The sequence below is a fragment of the Dinoponera quadriceps genome, unplaced genomic scaffold (assembly GCF_001313825.1).
Source record: "Dinoponera quadriceps isolate SergipeBrazil2010 unplaced genomic scaffold, ASM131382v1 scaffold321, whole genome shotgun sequence".
Lineage (NCBI taxonomy): Eukaryota > Metazoa > Arthropoda > Insecta > Hymenoptera > Formicidae > Dinoponera > Dinoponera quadriceps.
In genome coordinates, this window is record NW_014554418.1 from 487,465 (window position 1) to 508,084 (window position 20,620).

Sequence of the window (20,620 nt, forward strand, 5' to 3'; positions counted from 1 at the left end):
ACCTAGCCAAGTTCAATCGTTTTTCATTGTGTTTTTCACTAAGTAACGGTTTCTCACATGTACTTTGCCAAACAAACTTCCGCCAAACGGCGTCCGATAGTCATTAGACCGATCCTTATTCTCTTTTTGATCAGCTTTAAGCGTGATTCAAAGTTAACAAAGAATTTTGTTCGAACATCCGAGTAATGATTCTATTCTCTTGCGATATCGAGGCTTGTGCTTCATCATGTCCCGGCAGGTCGTCAACAGTTCCATCGTCTTTATGTCGTGTCACCCACTTTTTTACGAACTGTCTCGATCTTTTCATGTATTTGACAGCAGCTGTGAGGGACATTTTGGGATCTTTGAGGTGAGAACGTAAGAATACTGCTTCGTAACGCTTCATGTACGTTGTACTTATCTTGAAAATAACCTATACAAAGTCGAATCTCGAACGTAACTGCGACGTGTGTTATATTGCGTAATAAAGGACTTTCTCCTGTATCACATTCTCGAAGCTCCTCTCCTCTGTACAGTACAGAGCTATAAATATCGACGCCATGCTCTTGTAGGATCGATTGCATGAATGTGCAAAGGAGAACTCCGGCGCGACTTCGGGAGCAACATCTGATGAATACACTAGATATTAAATCCCGAAAGTTCGCCAAACTTCGTCGGGAAAATTGCCCCGACAGTCGAATGAGCGGACTCTCGTGACAATGACTTGACACTTTTTCAAAAAGAAAAGACGTGCAAACTGGCGGTCTTATGATCAATTCCTGGCAGCTTGGCTCCGTTGGATCGAGCTCCGATAACTCGGCTTGTTCGTCCTCTCTCTCTCTCTCTCTCTCTCTCTTTCTCACTCTCGTTTGCTCATTTCCGGCTTACGCTCAGTACCACCAAAAAGTACCAGCCGGAGTTCCCGATCCGCAAGTATTGCCAAGTGCCCCCCTCTTTCTTCCGAGAAAACCGATGCTAATTTTCGAAAGCTTCTATCGCTTTCGCCGGCAACCAATCGTCTTCATTAACTTTGCCGCTCAGCTCTCGCCTTTAATATCGTCGATGATCCTCCCGATGGATATTGCTCGGATATTCCGGTACTACATAACTTTCGGCCTCGTCTTCCGCCGCTTCGACATTTGCAAGACGCAAATGTCCTTCGGCATCAGAGTCTTTCCTGGCGAACTTAAATTAACGGCAAACGGTAATGGAGGGTCACCTAGTTATCTTGGATTAATCTCGACGGCGGCGCTTTTCTGCCGTTTCTCAGTTGTCCTAGCTGCTCCTCGACCTTGTCCTCTTGGTCTTTACACTGTCGGATGGAACTCGGCAATACAAATGTAGGGACGTGAGGATAAAATAAAATTCCCAATGTCTGAAAACTTTTGAAGTTTATACAGTATCGGAAGACAAATCTAAATTGTTCAATCTGCACCAACGCTTCCGAACTAAATAAATCTCGTTGGAAAGAAATGACACTAAGTTGTCGATTCGGTAATAGATTTTCAGATTATCAGCATACAGTAAAAATTTATTCCGTATTTTCTTTTAAGGGGCACGGCAGACTTTTTCGGGTTGAATCATTACACCTCCAACCTAGTGGAAATAGTACCACGAGTGGCGGGCGAAGAGTGGTACGACTATAGCGGCGTGAAAACAAGCGTAGATCCATCATGGCCATCAGCCGGCTCGAAATGGTTGAAAGTTAGTATGACCATGGAAGATGCATATTAATTGCGTGTATTACAAACTAACGGATATCAATTTTCATTGTGCACGAAACTTCTGTTTATATAAGGCTCGCGTGGGATTCATTAATTTTACTCCAATAGTATATCGGGCGCAATTAAGTCGTACAGATGGCTTAACTTATTGTTTATGAATAATTCATAGATTGCGTTCAACGTTATAAATTGGGAATCAAAAGAATAGAGAGTATTTCAGAAAATATGTTTCTCCGCGTTGCGTCTACATTGTACGTATAAATATACCGACGAAATTACGATTGATTACGGAAAGACGATTAATTAATTATACCGCTAAATACGAATTACGAACTGACAAATATTTCATCATTCTGAATTAGAAATATACCAATATCGAGTTTCTCAAGTACAATAAAATTGTACGATCTAAAACAGTCTTTTCGATTGAGCGAATTATCAATACATACACTGAGAAAAAGATTTCTTCAAATTTAGTAAATTTTATTACATTCAAACAAATTTCATTGGCATGCTCCGAAGAAACTAAGGCTTCGATTAATAAATACGAATGTTAGACTTTTCAACGAATATATATGCAAAATTTGTTTAAAAAAAAGATAATTTTCTTACAAATAAATTATTTGATTCATTTTACATATTCATTTTACATATTCATTGTATTTTATTTGGTTAAAAGATATTATTTCAAATAATAGCGTTCTTTTTGTTAAATAATAGAATTTTGTTGAATAAGACAATAAAATTTTTGTTCAAACAAATAATATTTCGTATATGTCGTTTCTACGAAACATATTTTAGCCAAATAAATAGAAATACTAAATCTAAAGAAACCTTTTTCTCTGTGCAATACGTTTGTATCTGTGTGCAATGTGTCACGACTATTTCAGGTCGTCCCTAGCGGATTTCGGCAAGTTCTTAACCAGATCACGACAGAATACGATCATCCGCCCATTTACATTATGGAGAATGGCGTGTCTGACAATGATGGTAATATTAATGATTATAAAAGGATATCGTATTTACATTCCTACATGGATGAAATGCTATCTGCCATTTACAAGGATGGATGTAACATAAAAGGATATTCTGTCTGGAGTTTATTGGATAGTTTCGAATGGTCTAGGGGTTACTCGTGAGTAATAAGTATTTATTATATCCATTGAACCTCTCTTAAAGCTCATGGATACTCACTTTGGCTGTCTTTCTTTAATGACGTTAGAAACAAAAAAATCATGCTAATTTATGTGACAGTATATGTGGAAATAAAAGAATATACGCACAAAATTACATTCATGATGGATTTAGCACATTTGTAAAAATGTCCAGATACTTTCCTTTAACCTGAACAATTAGTAAATATACGTAAATTAGTATGATATACAATTTACGTTTTTAACCTATCTTTTCTTATTTTAGTTACGTTAATTTTACGGCTATTTATTAATTGTTCAGGTTAAAGGAAAGTATCTGGACATTTTTACAAATGTGCTAAATCCATCATGAATGTTATTTTGTGCGTATATTCTTTTATTTCCACATATACTGTCACATAAATTAGCATGATTTTCTTAACTACTGATGTCATCAAAGTAGAACAGTCCAAGTAAATATCCAGGAGCCTTAAAGTAAGTGGCGCTATTTTTTAACATTAACACGTTGACTGCCAACTACGAGATATCTCGTAGGTTGTTTACTTGCCCAGGACACCAACTACGAGTTATCTCGTCGCTTCATTACTTGATTAAATCAAATTGGCTTCTTAGACCAGAATCGTGAAAAGTTCCGTGGCAGTCAACGTGTTAAACACTAATGATTTGCGCAATTAAGATTTTAAGTAGAATGATTTATTAGAATAATTTCTATATATATATATATATATTATTATTCTCTGACAGAGAAAAGTTCGGAATGGTACAAGTCAACTTTATGGATCCCAACCGAACGAGAACTCCAAAATCGTCGTCGACGTGGTACAAAAATGTCATTAAGACTCGGGAAATTCTGCGTATCCAGAATTCAATCATTTCTAACTTATCTGTGGTATACATATGAGTAAAACACGTATAAACAACCAGAATGATATAATAACGTAATATTACATAATGTGTGAGAAATTTAATTTTATATTCCTAACATACACGCACAGCCCGCGCTGCCCCAAAATATTTCTTAACTAATTATTTATGCACTACGGCCTTAACTTATGTTATCCCAACTGAAGCCAATAAAATTAAAAATAGCATGAAGAAGATATATTTTGATAATAGAAAACTCATTATTCCATATATGAAAGAATTTAAATTTGACATTTCTTTCTTCCTCCACCCATTCTCTTGTGCACATGGGAAAGCTGTATTGCATATTAACACTAGAAAAGATATATGTACAACCATAAATGCAGATGGAGGATAGGTATGTTGTAAATAATATTATAATTGTAAATAATATTATTTCTGATAGTATACATATTATTATAAATATCCTTATGTATTAATATTTGCAGTCGCTTGGATCACAAGGAGCATCGCGGAGCAACCGCAGCAATCGCGATTCAAGAAATAAACGAGGCGTAAGTTTTCAGAAAGGAGTAATCGTATGCTATTACTCCCGGGAAATATCTTTCGCCACGTTCAAAGCGAAAATCTTGGCAAAGTAACGAGTACGCTCCCAGCGAAACGAAGTAACTCATTATAGTATACGGGCTGCTATTTTTATTCGCGCGAGCCTTCAATCCGGTGAATTTTTTCAGACAAGCGCATTCCGAACGACCTGTAATAAATGGAAAATTTTGAAGAGAAAGAGCAATTAAAATAAATTTACCGGGCCTGGAAGTGAATATCAAATTCATGGAGATGAAGGCTTTTTCGTTTTCTCTTTGAATTACAATACAGTATAAATAACGACGATTATAAAATAACAGTTATTTCTCCCGGCGTCGTTTAGAATGGCATAGCTTTTTATTTTAATCGAGTAATATAAAGGTGCGAATGAGCTAGTTTTTATTCGCAATAGCCATGAGAAATATACTGAAAATAATGTGTAATGGAATGCACATCAATATATATTGATTGCAATAAATAATTTGATCGAAAAGCAATTTATTTCATCAGCGTTAAGTTTTTTCCCATTCGCAATTTCATACCACACAACCAGATGATCGATATATTTCCTTGAGCTTCAGACCAGTGAAATTTCCAATGAATTTTTATGTTAAAACTGTTACTCAGGAAATGTAATTTTATTGTATACACTTAATAGCACTTCGAAAATACATATCACTATAAGGTTTTATCGCCACTTCAAATGTTCTTTCGTACACCACCTTTCGCTTGGAAATGTGCTCGACGGTGAAAATTCTATAAAGAAAATCATTAAGGCCTCTGGCTTTCTTCAGTAGCTACTATCGCCGGGGAAACGAACTTTAGCGCCGATAAAATCTCCGATTGATTTTGCGATTTTCGCCAATCGTGCACGGCACATCAAAGAAAATTGAAGCTTGAGAAATTGTATTCGTTTAGTGGGGTTAGGTAGGGTCTAACGCGTTTGCAAGATTGCCTCTCGTATCTTATAATAGACGTTAGACGAAGGGGGGACGGGCGGTAGCAACAGTAACAGCTGAGGAAGAATGGCGAGCAACGGCAACGGGGGGATACGCACAATAACTCAAGAAAAAATAACGGTCCATCTTCGTTCAATTCGTTGTCTTTTATTCTCCCGGTTTATTCCCGGTACCCTTGTAGCCCGGGTAGATCGAATTGCCAGTAGGTGAGATAAGGCGTTGAACAAAAGGGTGGAAAGCCCAGACGAGCGAAGGGAGTGATGTCGCGAATACTCCGGCACCTATCTCGTTTGTACAGCTTTCTATGCGCACCGACCGACCGGCTAGTAAAAAAGGAAGGTGAAGTCGGGAATAACAGATCGCGCTTCGGCGAGCAGAATCTCGTGTAATTACGCGGGAGCGTCGTTGTATTACGTGTGCCTGTATGTATCGCTTTCGTCGATGCCGCCCGCAATGGATGTACTCGAAATCCCCTGTTAACGATACGGATGATCACGATACATGCGTGAAAATCAATGCTGGGAAAGATGACTTTTCTCATATTTAAATAAGATTACCCGGGAAAAAATGATTATACATGATTATATATAATTATATAAAATCATACATGAATTTTTTCCATATATGTGGTTATATGTACGATCATATATATTCATACGAAAAAAATGATGTTATGTCATTTAATTAAATGTTGATATGTGCTGTCAGAAGCACAAGTAGCCAGAAATATTTACTTCGATTGTATTTGCATATAATTTGTGAACAACAGTATTTTTTCGTTGTAGACACGTATGATTATACACAGTCATATATGAGCAAATTTCATGTATGATCATTTTCTTCCCTGGTAGATACAATTACGATTGCTTATTTAGATAAACGGTTAGATGAAAAAATAAACTTACATTTCCTTTAAATGTAAAAAAAAAGATTTTTATCTAATTATTAATTTTCTATATCTTAGATATAGAGTTGGGAAGTAACGCGTTACTTGGAACGTCGTTACCATTACAATTTTTTTTTTCAATTACGATTTGGTAACGACGTTACATTTTTTTCATTAGTAACGATAACGATAACGCAGTTATATTTTTTGCGTTACAATAATGAGTATAATCGTTAATTTTATCGTTACTTTTCATATGTATAATATATGTATATAAAATGAGCAAAAGTGAATTCTAAGAAAAAGGTCTTCAAAACTCAAAAGTAACGACTCGTTGTTTCTCGAATAACAATAACTGTAACAAATTACTTTTTTCAGTAGATAACGAGTAACGGTAATGAGTTACTTTTCAAAAGTAACTTCCCCTACCCTACTTAGATATAGAATAAGCTTTAGATATGTCAAGATAACCCATTTCGATCCAGGCTGTAAAAATATTGAGATCCATGAGATCCAAGTATTATTTTAGAGTAATTGAGACCCAAGAAATTCAAAAAATCTAACATCAGAATTTTCTAGCGGTTTTCCCCGGAAAATAGTCGAAACATTTACTTTGAGTGATATCTGATGTACATTTAGTGAATTTTATCATATCACAAGGGGAATTATTATTTTCGACTTGAACTTTTGACAATATCTCATCATGGTTCTTCCAATTTTTTATTTGTTACTATTTTTAAATAATTAATTAAAAAAATGAGGCAATGAATTAAAAATGTTTCTTTTGCAAGATTATTTTTCATCTTCACTTATCACTAGAGAAGGGGGGAGGCGGTAATGAGTAGTGGCCAGGTGAAATTATTCTCTGAAAGGCAAAAATCTAAACTATATTTCACCAAACACACTTCCTTCTTTAAGTAATTACTCATCATGATCCATAATACGTCGGATATATATGACTCCGAATGTATTCCATACTTTATGACGTATAAGTTTCTAATTCTTCATAATAGATATTTTATTAAATAATAGATACCTAATTTTGCCTGAAATATAGATTCCAGCCATAAATGCTCGATTATTTCCTTAGATTAGAGAAACTATATTGTTGTATAATCACTCAGATATAGATTACAGATGATTGATTTTATATATCTATACATATGTAGATATAATTATTTGGACACGTCCCAACATTGGTAAAAATCTTCTAGTCCAATTAGCGTCGAGTTCCGCTCGACGTGTGCGCGAGTGATTACGCAAACAGTTACAGGAAGTAAACATTCGTTCAACAGACAAAACCACGGTCACCGAGATGTTAATCGCACTTTCGACAACATAGGATATCATTGTTACACGCGGATTAATATCGATATCGGTGACGTGCGCCGGCCGATTAGCGTTATCGGATATTGCTGACTATTCGCTAACATTCTCGAGCATCTTTGATCGTTCGATATCGGCTTTGCGGATGTTAGTAGCGATCCGAATGATGAATATACTACATCACCCCGTGCATACAATAATTTACAAGTAATTGGTATAATTTGGATAACTCGTGGTGTATCAAATTATACCGTATAAACAAGCGCGCGCGCATATAGCCGGTAGCTCGATAATTATGTATTTGTACATATTAAACACGCGGCCGGAGCAGACTCGACAGTTTCGACGAAGTGCTAAGGGGCGTCCGAAACGAGGTTACACGAGTCGCAACAATTCGGGCTACTTGAGGATCGTTTGCATTCTAACGTAAATATTGTACGCGTACAATATATGTGCGTAGACCGAAAATCCGTGCCCCGGAATCCCTTGAGCGAGATTAGCTGTGTGTGCGCACGCCATGCAGAGGAGAGCCGGGCAAATTTGCAGCGGCGAGACGGAGGAGGGGCCACGCCGTTTTCACGGTTAATTTTATCGGTATAAAATGAGCGATCAAATGAGATCGACTCGACCGCCGGCGCTTAACGAGGGAAAAAAGCAGCGATGACGGGAAAGTTGAGAGATAAGTGTGGGATTTATTTAGAAATCTCGCCGCGGAATCTATCCGACGCACCAGTCCTCTTTCACAATGCTCGTCGACTGATCTTTTTATCTCTCGGGAGCACAAAGATAAGATGTCTTTGACGATGGCTGCTGAATAAATAAATAACCCGGGATTCCGTGGATCATCTCGCGTCCTGGACGAATACCTCGCTAGGAGGATCTGAAATTTACGTCGCCGGGCAACGTCGTGCGCGCGATTGTTAACAGAATGCCCGACAATACCGTCGCGCAAGAGAAAACAGCAAAAATGGTTCGTCGCCCTGGCACACACAAAGTACGAGAGATTTCTTCCACCCCGCTCTTACCCGGAGATAGGATGGAGGAGAGTAACAATGCCCGACTCGTGAATCGCCGATGTGTTTCCGTCGCTACACGCTACCGTGGAAACAACTGACTTCAACCGTAATGCGTTTAATCATCAAGCGGTGCTCGACGAATCGCACTTTCCTTCGTACGCCACTTACTATCCATTCTCACTCTTCCCGGTTACTCCTCTCTTCCCTCTCTTCCCTACGATGTTTCGCGTCGATAGCGCCTCGGCGAGAAACGCGGAAATATCGCGGGAACTCCGAGGAAAGTGGCGAGAATAAGGAACCCTGATTCTCTCTCTCTCTCTGTCGTTCAGAAATCTCCCGCGAGCCCCGGACAATCCGGGAGGGTTGGTGCACCACGACGGACGGCAACCGCTTTTGTGCCCTGGGGAATGTCGCCCGGAAGCACGGAGGAAGGGAACAAGCAGCCGTGAGAGGCGAATTCGTGCAACGACGTCGGCGTAATTGTGTAACTTCGTGGTTGCGACGTACGAAACAATAACCGCCGGCAAATCGCATCAAACAATACCACGGCAGATTGCATCTTCCCCGGGCGCGATGCGCACGTCTCTCCTTTTTTCGCGCTGATCTCCTTTGTCCTCGATGCTCGAGTCGACTTTGCCGTGTCCTCCCGACAAATAACTGGGCGCCTCTATCGGCGCCGCGACATCGTGATTGTCAAAGGCTACCGCCTTTGGTGAATCGCGTATAGGAGGCGGCGGATAAAACGCGTTATCGGGTACAGAAACGATTACGTCTCTCGGTGCGCGAGTTTCGAGCGCGAGGGAGGGAGAGAAAAAAACAGATAGAGGACAGGGTAGCGGGGGAAGCGCGAAAAGGCTTCTCTCGGCGAGAAGAAAATGTTCTTCCCTATCGCCTTCTGATAACCTCTGGGGGTTGTCCTCGCGATAAAAATGCGGCGTTTTCTCGCGATAATAACGCGAGGGAGGAATAAGAATAGAATGCTGGAAATCTTTACACGCAACGCACACCATTTACCAGACTCAATTTCATTGAGCTACGTGAGCATCGTGCGATGCGTCGGATGTTGCCGATATGAGAACCGGACGAATAATTGCAGACGCAATTAAATATACGGTTGTAAAAATGAGTTTTTCTAGACGGAGGACTAAATGGCACGTGCGATGCGAATATAATGCATCCGAACGCTTGAATTATCTATAAAGAACGTGCATACATACATGTACAATATGATGTATCCTGTCTGCCGAAGGTGGTGGATTATACGAATTATTATTCTGCACCGATATTTCGCGCCGAACCGCGATCATTTTATTGTCCACAATGTCACATTAACATACCGATGATGATACATGATGATAATATAAAATATTACTTAACATTACTTTGAACTATTTAACATTACTATTGACTTTGACTATCGCGTGAAAGGACATTCCATATTGTCTCATAAAATTGATATATCGGCGGCACGCCGCTCATTGTACGAGTGATATTTGTGTGTAAGTGTGGGCAGTGAAAATTTGTTGTAATAAATTACATAAAATTTCCCTCACGAAAAGTGTAGTTCAATCGAGCGCGTTTGCTTATCGGGATGTTTTAATTATTACCACAGGAAAAGCTGTTTGTGTGATATAGTAATTTATGTATCGCTGTGTACAAAGTTCTCTTTCACTCTTAACGAATAATCTTTCCGCAAGATACATATTCCATTACAGACAGATATTATAAGCTAGTATCTATTATCACTTACGTCACTTTCATCATAACCATCCTATGCATCATTGTGTAAAACTCAGACGAGCAGAAACTTTCCACTATGACGATATAATTATTAGTAGATGCGAATCGCATTTTATTCGCGAGATCACTTTATCGACGGCAACAATTTGAAATTAAAACATAATTGCGAACGCGGCAATTGCGCAGTGCCACTCGTGCGGTAGACGACGAGCAATAATTTGTTACAAATTTTTCCCAGTTTTTAATATACGTAATATGTACAGGGGAAATGGAGGAGGGCGGTTTCTCAATTCATCGTCCAGTTCTCTTAAATATTTTTGGAAAGATAATGGACAAAGTAATATCGTTATAAATGGCGGAATATTCTCAAGTATTTCTCGTATTCATATTATGTTTGATATATACACGCATAATATTTCAAGTTCACGTAATAGGAGAGATCGGGGGCAGGTTGGAACAAAATGCAGATTGGTTTCGGTTATATATATATACTTATTGTGGAAAAATCAATGCGAAAAGAGTCGCAAAATGTTCCTTTCAGAACATACCCAGTCAACAAATTCAGTTTTTGTTATATAACTTAGAAATAAAAATTATATAACGAATACGTTATAAGAGTTATATTACAATTTCGTTATTTTATTGTTTTTTTTTATACATAACTACATTACACATACTACATTATACATACTTTTGTTTTTTACTTTTTTTTATTATATTATATTATATTATATTTATATTATATTATACATACTGTTTTTGTTATTTTACTGTTTTTTTTTTATACATAACTACAATTCACATATTCAATTACTGTTATACAAGCTATCTCAAATCGTTCTCAGTTCCCGTAGTGTAGAGTGTGTGTCAAGTAGAACGGAAGAAACTGAGTAGAAAAGTCATGTACGATTTTTCCTCACTAACTATTGCAAATTTTGTAAAATCGTACATAACTTTTCCACTCATATTTACCCGTTCTATCTGCACATTATAGGAACTGAGAACGGTTTGGAACACCCTATAACTTGAAAATTAAAAGTTATATAACAAATATGTTATTATAATAATTGTAATCTATTATTTATTGCATATCAGTAGAAAAGTTAAAATTTCAAGTTCACGTAATAGGAGAGATCGGGGGCAGGTTGGAACAAAATGCAGATTGGTTTCGGTTATATATATACTTATTGTGGAAAAATCAATGCGAAAAGAGTCGCAAAATGTTCCTTTCAGAACATACCCAGTCAACAAATTCAGTTTTTGTTATATAACTTAGAAATAAAAATTATATAACGAATACGTTATAAGAGTTATATTACAATTTCGTTATTTTTTTTTTTTTTTTTTTATACATAACTACATTACACATACTACATTATACATACTTTTGTTTTTTACTTTTTTTTATTATATTATATTATATTATATTTATATTATATTATACATACTGTTTTTGTTATTTTACTGTTTTTTTTTTATACATAACTACAATATCATTATAATTATTTATATTTAATTATTGCTTTAAAATACTTGTACCAACCTGGGAAAAAAGACTATATATGATTATATATAATTATATAAAATTATATATGGATTTTGCTTATATATGTGATTATATATATAGTTATATACGAAAAAAATGATATTATGTTATTTAATTAAGTATCGGTATCACGTGTTGTCAGAAGCACAAGTAGCCAGAAGCATTTACTTCGATTGCATGTTTATATATAATTTGTAAACAACAGTTTTTTTTCGTTGTGGACATATATGAAATATGGTCATATGGGTAAATTTCACATATCATCTTTTTTTCTCGGGAAACGCACAGCCAATTAATTGATATAATTGATAGTTGTCAGTCTCGTTGAAGACTGCTTGGATGAGATTGTTTATATTAGACAAAGCCTTGGAGGTTATATTTTGATAAGCACTAAATAATTTTATTAAATTTATATTCAATGTTCTATTTTACTTTACCGTATTATTAACTTGAATGAGAAGTTTTTCGTCATATATGACATATTTTACAAATGTTTGCTGAGAAAGATTTTTTTCAACTTTAGAGAAAGATTTTAACCTTATGATAATCGAATATACTGTCTGAGTTAGCATAATAATACGCTAATATAATTAAAAAACAAAATTCATTATAATCTGACCATTAGAATTATATTATAAATAATCTTTCGTTTATTACTGCTTTAAACGTATACATTTCTGATTGTGCACAATTATATTTATTATTTATAATTCTAACCTGCCCCAGGCTGCTTTCGAATCTACCCTGGGGCAGGTTCGTACGAGTGCTCCATGTTGATATTTTGATTATTATGGACGAAACTATACAAATTACAGAATCTTTGGTAACAAAAACATTGAGGAAAATTGTCGCTATTATCATTGTTTAAACAATCGCACCAATTACTTTTGTGAAAAGTTTTAACACCGAAGTTCCGAAAAGTTACCGAACCCATCTCGCGGTTTCCCCTACATATTTTAAATAATAGACTTCGTATTTCGTCTCGGTTTTTAATGTCGGCCAATAATAACAATCGACCAATGCAAGTAAAATAACTTATTAATCATAACTCCCCAAACAGCACATGCTCCCCAATATCTCATGGACATTCTGTGGACGCCCTTAGGACATCAGGACGTCCTCAGGACATCCTCAGGACGTTCCGCGGAGATCTGTGCTGTCTGGGTCAATAATCACGTCGTGAATATATTTATTGTACGTCAACTTTATAAGAAGTAATTTTGAATGTTTTTGTGCTTGCGAACATTATAATCACTTGGCTCGGCTTAAAAGTATCGAGTAATGTACGCATACAGGAAGTTGCATCAACATATTGAGTAATGCCAGGTTGCTGCTGATGACACGCGTGAGAAAGTGAGAGCGCAAACTCGGACACGCTCTTACTCTCTCATGCGCGCCCTTGTTAGCGGCAACCCGATATACTGCTCAGTCTGACTGCAACACCCTACACAAAGACGGAATTAGATAGTAACAATTATTTCTGCGGCGAAGTATGACGCTGTACAAAACAAGCTAAATTTAACGTGATGATCTGTAACAGAGCTGTCTAACTAAATTAAGCAATTGTAAATGATCAAATCAAACACTGCACCTGTTTCTTTTATATACGAGAAGAGAAAGATGTAAAGCGAAAGACCGTCGCTTGCGAATGTTTATGAATAATTTTGGTCTATCTATATAAAGATAAAGATATAAAGATAAGTTAGATAATCTAAGCATGTAAAAAGAACGGATAAGAAAGGTGAAACGGAGAAATTTATACGAAATTCTAAAAAAACTAGACATATATTGAAGTGTAGAAAAGATATTCGTTATATGTATAAATATAATTAATTTTGCCGACATTAATTGCTTTTTTTCTTGACATCAATTGGCTTTTTCGTACAGAGCCAATTAAATATTATTTTTAACAGTTTATATATAATTAATAACGTAATCATTAACGTTATAAACATGATGATCGATAAGATTGCTATAATGTCCATGTCGTACCTTTCGTACCAAGACTCGTTAGCTATACTAGTACGAAGATGAGAAACACCTTTGTGACGAATCACAAACTCGGTCCACCAGATTGCATCTTCCAGCTCCATGTTGTTAGGCTTATCTTCATACAATGCTTTAATCTCAAGCATTCTCTCTTTGTATCTAAAAAGAACGAATAAAATAGATGTATCTTGAGGTGATGACAACGTTGCTCAGTAATTCCACTTTAATCTTATCACATAAGAATCTCAACATATGCATTATGTAGGAATAATTGTGGACGGGTCTCTATAATATGTACAGGGTGTGTGAAACTTCTGCCAATCGCTCGTATAAAAGTAGAATAAGTTAAATTGAGCAGAAAAGTCCTTTACCATTCTACAAACAAGCACGCAAAATTTCGAATCATTCATTACTGAAAATGGTCGTGTGTAGAGACTTCTTCCTTTAAATAATAACTCAGAAATTTGCAAGTTATTTGCAAAATGGCACAGGTCATTTTTATTCAAAGTGGCTTAATCTACAAGCATATGACAGTTGTATTTAGTGATAGACGTCAGTATATTGAACCTTGAACTTCGAACTTTGAACCTGTCACTACGTACACGAGCTGCCATATATTTGTAGATTAGCAGTCTGAACAAAAATATTCTGTACCATTTTGTAAATAACAGGCAAATTTTCGAGTTATTAAAGGGGTTTTTAAGGGGGTAGAAATAATTTGAAATTTCGGAAAAATCAATTTTCAGTTTTTTTACATCTTCGAATAGTACGAATTTTTAGAAACATTTTCCCGTTTATTGAATTGCAAAATTTGAAAAATTTAATTCAAGAGAACAGAAATGTGAACCGATGCGCGGACGGTCTAAATACCGGCGGCACAGAGCCGCGAGTATTCAGTCCTTATTAATTGCGTGTCACGGCGAGCATTAATTGCTCGCCGCTAAAAAGAATGGATTTCTTTTTCCCTAACCTAATATAATGTATGTTTTATTCTTTCTGAGTGTCAACTTAAATAGATGCATATATCCCGCACGAGCGTCAATTAAATGCCAAGGCAACGGATTCAAATTCCTATATATAGATCTTGTTCGATGATAATTAGAGAAGATTGAAATTACCTTTCATCTAGTAAGATATCCATTATAGAGGAGTTCAGTTCTTTTACCGTAAGATCAACAATTTCTAGACTTTTTGCGACGCCAATAGATACCATTTTTCTCACTTGAGTACATTGATCGGCTAATATTGGTATCCCTAAAAGTGGTACCGCGTTATAGACAGCTTCTTCCGTGCTTTGAGCTCCACCTTGATATAGGAACAGTCTAATTTTCGGATGAGCTGGGAAAAAGGAGAATCGAAATGAAATTATACGTCTCGTAAACATAGCTAGGTGAAAATATGTTGTTATAAATTTGTTTGATTTTTCAATTACAACGCTTATGTATTGATTTACCGAGAATGTCCTGTTGAGGGAACCAATTAGCAGCGAAGATATTATTGGATAAGTTTGACGAATCTCCGTCAAATTTCCACACTACCTTGCACGGTAAATTTGCAAATACATAGTAAAATACATGTCGCAAATGCTTCGGTAACGACTGTATTGCGACATTTGTGCCTAAACTCACATAGATAAACCCATTTGGCACGTCGTCCAGAAACGTTTTCAAATCCTGAAACAAGATAATTATTCATAAAATCTAATCTGAAAAAGGAATATCGTCGTTTGCGGATGTAATAATTACATTTGGTAAAGCTGCGGGCTTCTTCATTTGATGAAAACTTTTAAAATATATTACGTTCTGTGGTTGCGGTCTAATAAACGAGGTGATTTCCTGTAGATTGCAGAATATAATACTTATATTCTTCTCCATCTCGATTATATCAGGCACATCTTTGCCGAAGTATTCCTTTGCTAATGCTTGTTGTCGCGACATAAACTCATTATGCATGTTATATATGTAATTCCATAGCCGAATAAAGTTCGTCATCCTCTGCCACAGTGATAGATTAAAACCGGTATTGTACTCCATTTCCCAAGTCGATGGGTGCGACGGTAAAACCGGAAAACCGAAACTATAATAATGGCTAGCGAACAACGGTAACGATGTTGTACCTATAAATAAAAATATGACGCCAAGAGCTCATACGCGACTCTTAAAACAAGATATGGATTTAGAATTTGCAAGCAAAACTTCATAGGTAAGCGGATGTGTGTAAATTTAGCGGAAGCTATATTCGCTGGTATATAAAAGTTACTCATATTTTCCCAAACGATAAAATGAAAATACGAAAAATGATCGTAAGATTTACTCAAAATGTCATGTAAAATGTAATATGGAAATCTGAAAGTAATTTTTAATCATTCCTGGGCAGTGAGATGATGTCACCGGGAGTGCTAAAATCGAGTAAATGTATATGCACGTTTATGAAAAAAAAACTGATTAAAATCGAGCAGATTCATTCATTTGCTTGTATAAATTAATAATAATAAATTTTCGAAGAGCGCACTGTCAGCATTGATCATGTCACTTTATTCTTATCGTATACTTAATGAGGGTAAAGATAAAATGACGCTTTAGCGCTGATAGCGCGTTCCCCGAATGTAATTTGAGTTACTTTTGAATTTAAGGTATTCATTTAAGAGGATTTTCTGGTTTTCAAAAATAGATTTTTTTTTGTAATTCTTGAAAGTTTATCGTCTTAAAAATATTTTACTACATCATTACTGACCACTGAGCTCTGAGAATTGGTGTGAGCAGAAACCAACGCTCGAGACATTTACGCACGATCTACCTCTTGTCAAAAAAGTTTTAGAATGCATCAGACCAATTTATGAAAATTTGTCTTCGAATAATTTATTAGAGAAATGTCTCAGAGTATATACTCAAAACATTAATGAATCTTTAAATTCATTAATATGAACATTCGCCCTCAAACATATTTTCGCTGGCAAAGGAGTAGTTGATATCGTCAATTTTTTAGCAGTTAATATCTTCAATGATAGATTCATAAATGTTCTCAAAATAATGGAGGTGATGGGCGTAACAATCAGCAGCACAGTCTATGATTTTGTCGTTTCACGGAACAACGATCGTCTCAAATACTCGGAGCATCGCGCATCCTCAAGCTCCAAAGAAGCCAGAATTGCAGCTCGAGAGTACAGAACATTACAGAATGAAATTTTTCAAAAAAAAGAAGGTTCCCCTTATGACCTAGGAATAGTTCATTAAAGGTAAGTTCAAAAATTTCGACGTATTATCGAAAAATATCTCATCAAACTTTGAATATGTTTTCTCGAAACTATATTTTCAAAAATAATAGACACGATTCCAAAAATACTACTTGTCCGCTTTTCGGTCCGGGTTTCGCTTTTACACTTATACTCAACAAACATGCCGTTATAGCCTGAATTACAATATATAACCGATGTTGATTTTTTCTATTTTTTGGAAGCCAAATGAGAAAAAAAAATGAGTGGAACTATTATGTTTTTAACTATCGACATATTGAAAATATGCATGCGACATTAATAATCCTAATTTAGGCGAAAATCACAAGTCCGCTCATTAAAAAAACCGAATTCTTTACTTTAGGATTAACACTACGATTGTTATCTTATCTACCGTTTGCAGATTTAACTTATCTTATTTACGATTTGTCGTATTGGAATAAAAATAAAATTTAAAAAATTGTTTCAAATTTACATGGAATATACTTTTGAACGTTATATCTTATCTAAGTATATCTTAATTATGCATAAAAAATCCTAAAAATACGCCTGAATTCACTTCTCAAAATCAGAATATCCTTTTAATAGTTTACAGTATCCTATCTGTTTCATTTTTACGCCTGTGCATATGAGTTGCATATGAGTGAGTCTACGAAATACCTATCGACAGGCCTTGTTATTATCCAGTCGATGGACAAGTATCGACTCATCGAAAGGTCTAATTCAATACTGACGAGATATGTACGCGCGCAATATACAAGAAGTTACGATATTTACCTATAAGAGGCGCGTTAAATCTGTGCGCCAGGACGTATAAGGCAGGTGACATTAATACTTCAGCAATCACCAGGTCGAAATGTTCATCGCTGTTTGGCGCGTACATCTTCTGTACTTTCGGATGCTTTAAAATGGTATCCGTTAACTCATAAAAATTTTCCCACATGATATTCCGTGAAATGGTCAACCAAGAATCAGTAAATCTCAGCTTGGCGAAATCTATCTTCTTGAATATGTTATAGTTAGATCGAAAGTCGATTTCCGTTAAATTTGTCAAACTGGGATCGCCGATCGGATCCGTCGTTAGAACGATAACTTGGTGCCCCCGTTGGCTGAGAGCGACCCAAAGTGGTTGAAATGGTATCTGATGACTGTAGGACGGTACTGCAGTAATCGCCAAGATTCTTGCACTTTCCGTCAACGTAATGACGCTCAGAAAACACACTAGCCAAAGTGCCGGAGCCGTAATGAATCTCATATTGTCCTGATAAGAAATTAGAAAATATAAGCTGTTACAATTCGGAAGGAACCGAAATTATTAAATCAAACTCAAAAATATTATTTTTGCAATTACAGCAAAAATTATCTAGATATTTATAAACTATTATCTATAGATATTTATAGATTGTTATTTATATACTATATTTATAGATTATTCTTTATAAATTATATTATTATTAACTATAAATTATTTAATTAATTATTTGTAGATAATTATCTATAGATATGCGAAATTAGCTAAAATGGATAAACGTCTAGCAGACACTTCAATGTCACATATATTGTATCTAATTAATATAGGCGACAAAGACAAAATTTTCATCTGAACTATTACATTTGTCTAATTTAACAAGAAAATCTCTCTGTGGGGTTCATCTGGATTAAGGCTAGTTATATTTCTTATCAAAAATTGATAACAGAATCTAAATTTTTTTGCATATACGCGGGTAGATTGGAAAGTTTCCAGAATCGCTGCTAAAGAGTTGCTTTTCTTCAACTATTTTTATGTTGTATTGTCAATTCTTTCAAATGAATTGACTGCAAATGTCAAGTCGACCTGTCAAATAATCTGGTTTTGGCAAGCATTCAAGTCAAGCAACTTTGTATGTTTTCAATTATGGATAAAAACGAAATTCGAGCGGTCATCAAATTTTTCCATTTAGAAGGAAACTCTGTAATGGAGATTAAATCAAAGTTAAATGTTGTTCTTAGAGATTCATCACCTTCATTTTTTAATGTGAATTTTTGTATTTCGAAATTTAAATGCTGCCGCACGCACATGTGACAAACCACATTGAGGACGTCCAAAAACAGCTTTCACACCAGAAATTGTGGATAAAATCCACGATATGGTTTTGGCAGGTCGTCGAATAAAATTACGTGAAATTGATGAAGCAGTAGGCATCTCTTATAAACAAGTAGGTCATATTTTGTGGTGATTTGGGTTTAAGAAAGAAAACTTTGCAAGACGGGTGCCACATTTGCTCAATTCGGAGCAAAAACATATTCGAGCCCGAACTTCAGCCGTTGTTTAGAAATATTTAAGAGGAATCCAAGAGAATCCGGATTTCAAGAGACGATTCATAACCATTGATAAGACCTGGATTCATCACTACACACCATGAATAAAAATACAATCAAAACAATGGAATTGAACACGGTGAATCGGTTCCGAAGAAGACAAAGATCATTCAATCAGCTGGAAAAGTGATGGCATCGGTTTTTCGGGATGCCAGAAGAATTGTGTTAATTATCTTAAAGAAGGAAAAACTGTTATCGGTCAATACTACACAACACTTTTGAACAAACTGAAAGCAGCAATTCAAAAAAAAACGTCCGGGAAATGTCAAGAAAAAACTGTTGTTTCACCATGACAATACACGTTCAAGTGCAATCGTTCAGCAAAAATTAACAGAATTGATGTTTGAAATCCTTCCGCATCCATCATATTCGCCTGATTTGGTTCCCTCAGACTTCCACCTGTTCCCGAAACTCAAAATATTCTTGGTGGAAAGAAATTCCGATCAAATGGAGAGCTAATCGACGCTGTAAACGATTATTTTGAAGACCTCGAAGGAAGTCACTTTCGAGAAGGAATCGAGAAACTAGAGAAACGTTGAATCAAGTGTGTTGAGCTTCGAGATTATATTAAAAAATAGAATATAACTTGAATTAGATTTATTTTGTTTTCATTGTCATTCCGAAAACTTTTTAATCTACCTTTGTATTGTCAGAATACTGCTGCTATAAATTATATGTACCACTGACAATGTTGTAGCAGATATAAAAAACAGCTATATATTTTATCTATGACATTTAGAATTTTAACTGGAGCAATGAAACATTACCTTGAGTGCGGAGATGGCAAAATGCAGGTTGACAGTATAAATGTCCGAACTATCACTTAACTATTACTTATATATTCGATTACAAAGAAACTAAAGTAATATAATACAATCACAAAATTAAAGTTCTGTAATACCGCGTAGTTCCACACTCTAGCGCTTACTGCCTCATTCAGATACGCAATATTAAATTTCGTCCTCGCCGCATATTGCGCATACATCGTCATATCAACACAAGTCGTTAACTGACATGGCGAGATAATATAAAAACATTTATTTCATGTAGGGGCCATTTCTCTTCTGGTATCTTCACGCATATTCCATGCATATATATTTCTCTACATATCTTTATGTATTTTCTATATATATATGCGATAATATTCTTATTATATATTCTTTTATATATACCGCATGAAGTTAATATTCTTGCATAATTTTTATTATTGAATGTGAAGTTAAAATGTTATCAGATACATTTTACAAAAACCAAATTTTCCT

The 20,620-nt window shown here is 35.6% G+C and overlaps 2 protein-coding genes across 3 annotated transcripts in view; one reads left to right on the forward strand and one right to left on the reverse strand.

Moving 5' to 3' along the window:
- The window catches only part of LOC106748414 (myrosinase 1-like), a 76,853-nt gene extending 72,894 nt beyond the window's left edge, over positions 1-3,959 (forward strand). For both annotated transcript variants that reach the window (XM_014626899.1, XM_014626890.1), the window contains exons 6-8: positions 1,533-1,683; positions 2,594-2,838; positions 3,602-3,959. In XM_014626899.1, the coding sequence (XP_014482385.1) occupies positions 1,533-1,683; positions 2,594-2,838; positions 3,602-3,758 (553 nt within the window). In that variant the 3' untranslated portion in view covers positions 3,759-3,959. The remainder of the gene's footprint in view (positions 1-1,532; positions 1,684-2,593; positions 2,839-3,601) is intronic.
- A 7,729-nt stretch (positions 3,960-11,688) lies between these two features.
- Positions 11,689-20,299, reverse strand: LOC106748436 (UDP-glucuronosyltransferase 2B15-like). Its single transcript, XM_014626940.1, has 6 exons — positions 20,126-20,299; positions 17,778-18,261; positions 15,514-15,884; positions 15,222-15,441; positions 14,887-15,106; positions 11,689-13,927 (listed from the first exon to the last, which is right to left on the reverse strand). The coding sequence occupies exons 2-6, from the start codon at positions 18,253-18,255 to the stop codon at positions 13,624-13,626; spliced, it is 1,593 nt and encodes a 530-aa protein (XP_014482426.1). The 5' UTR covers positions 18,256-18,261; positions 20,126-20,299; the 3' UTR covers positions 11,689-13,623.
- Positions 20,300-20,620: the final 321 nt, after the last annotated feature.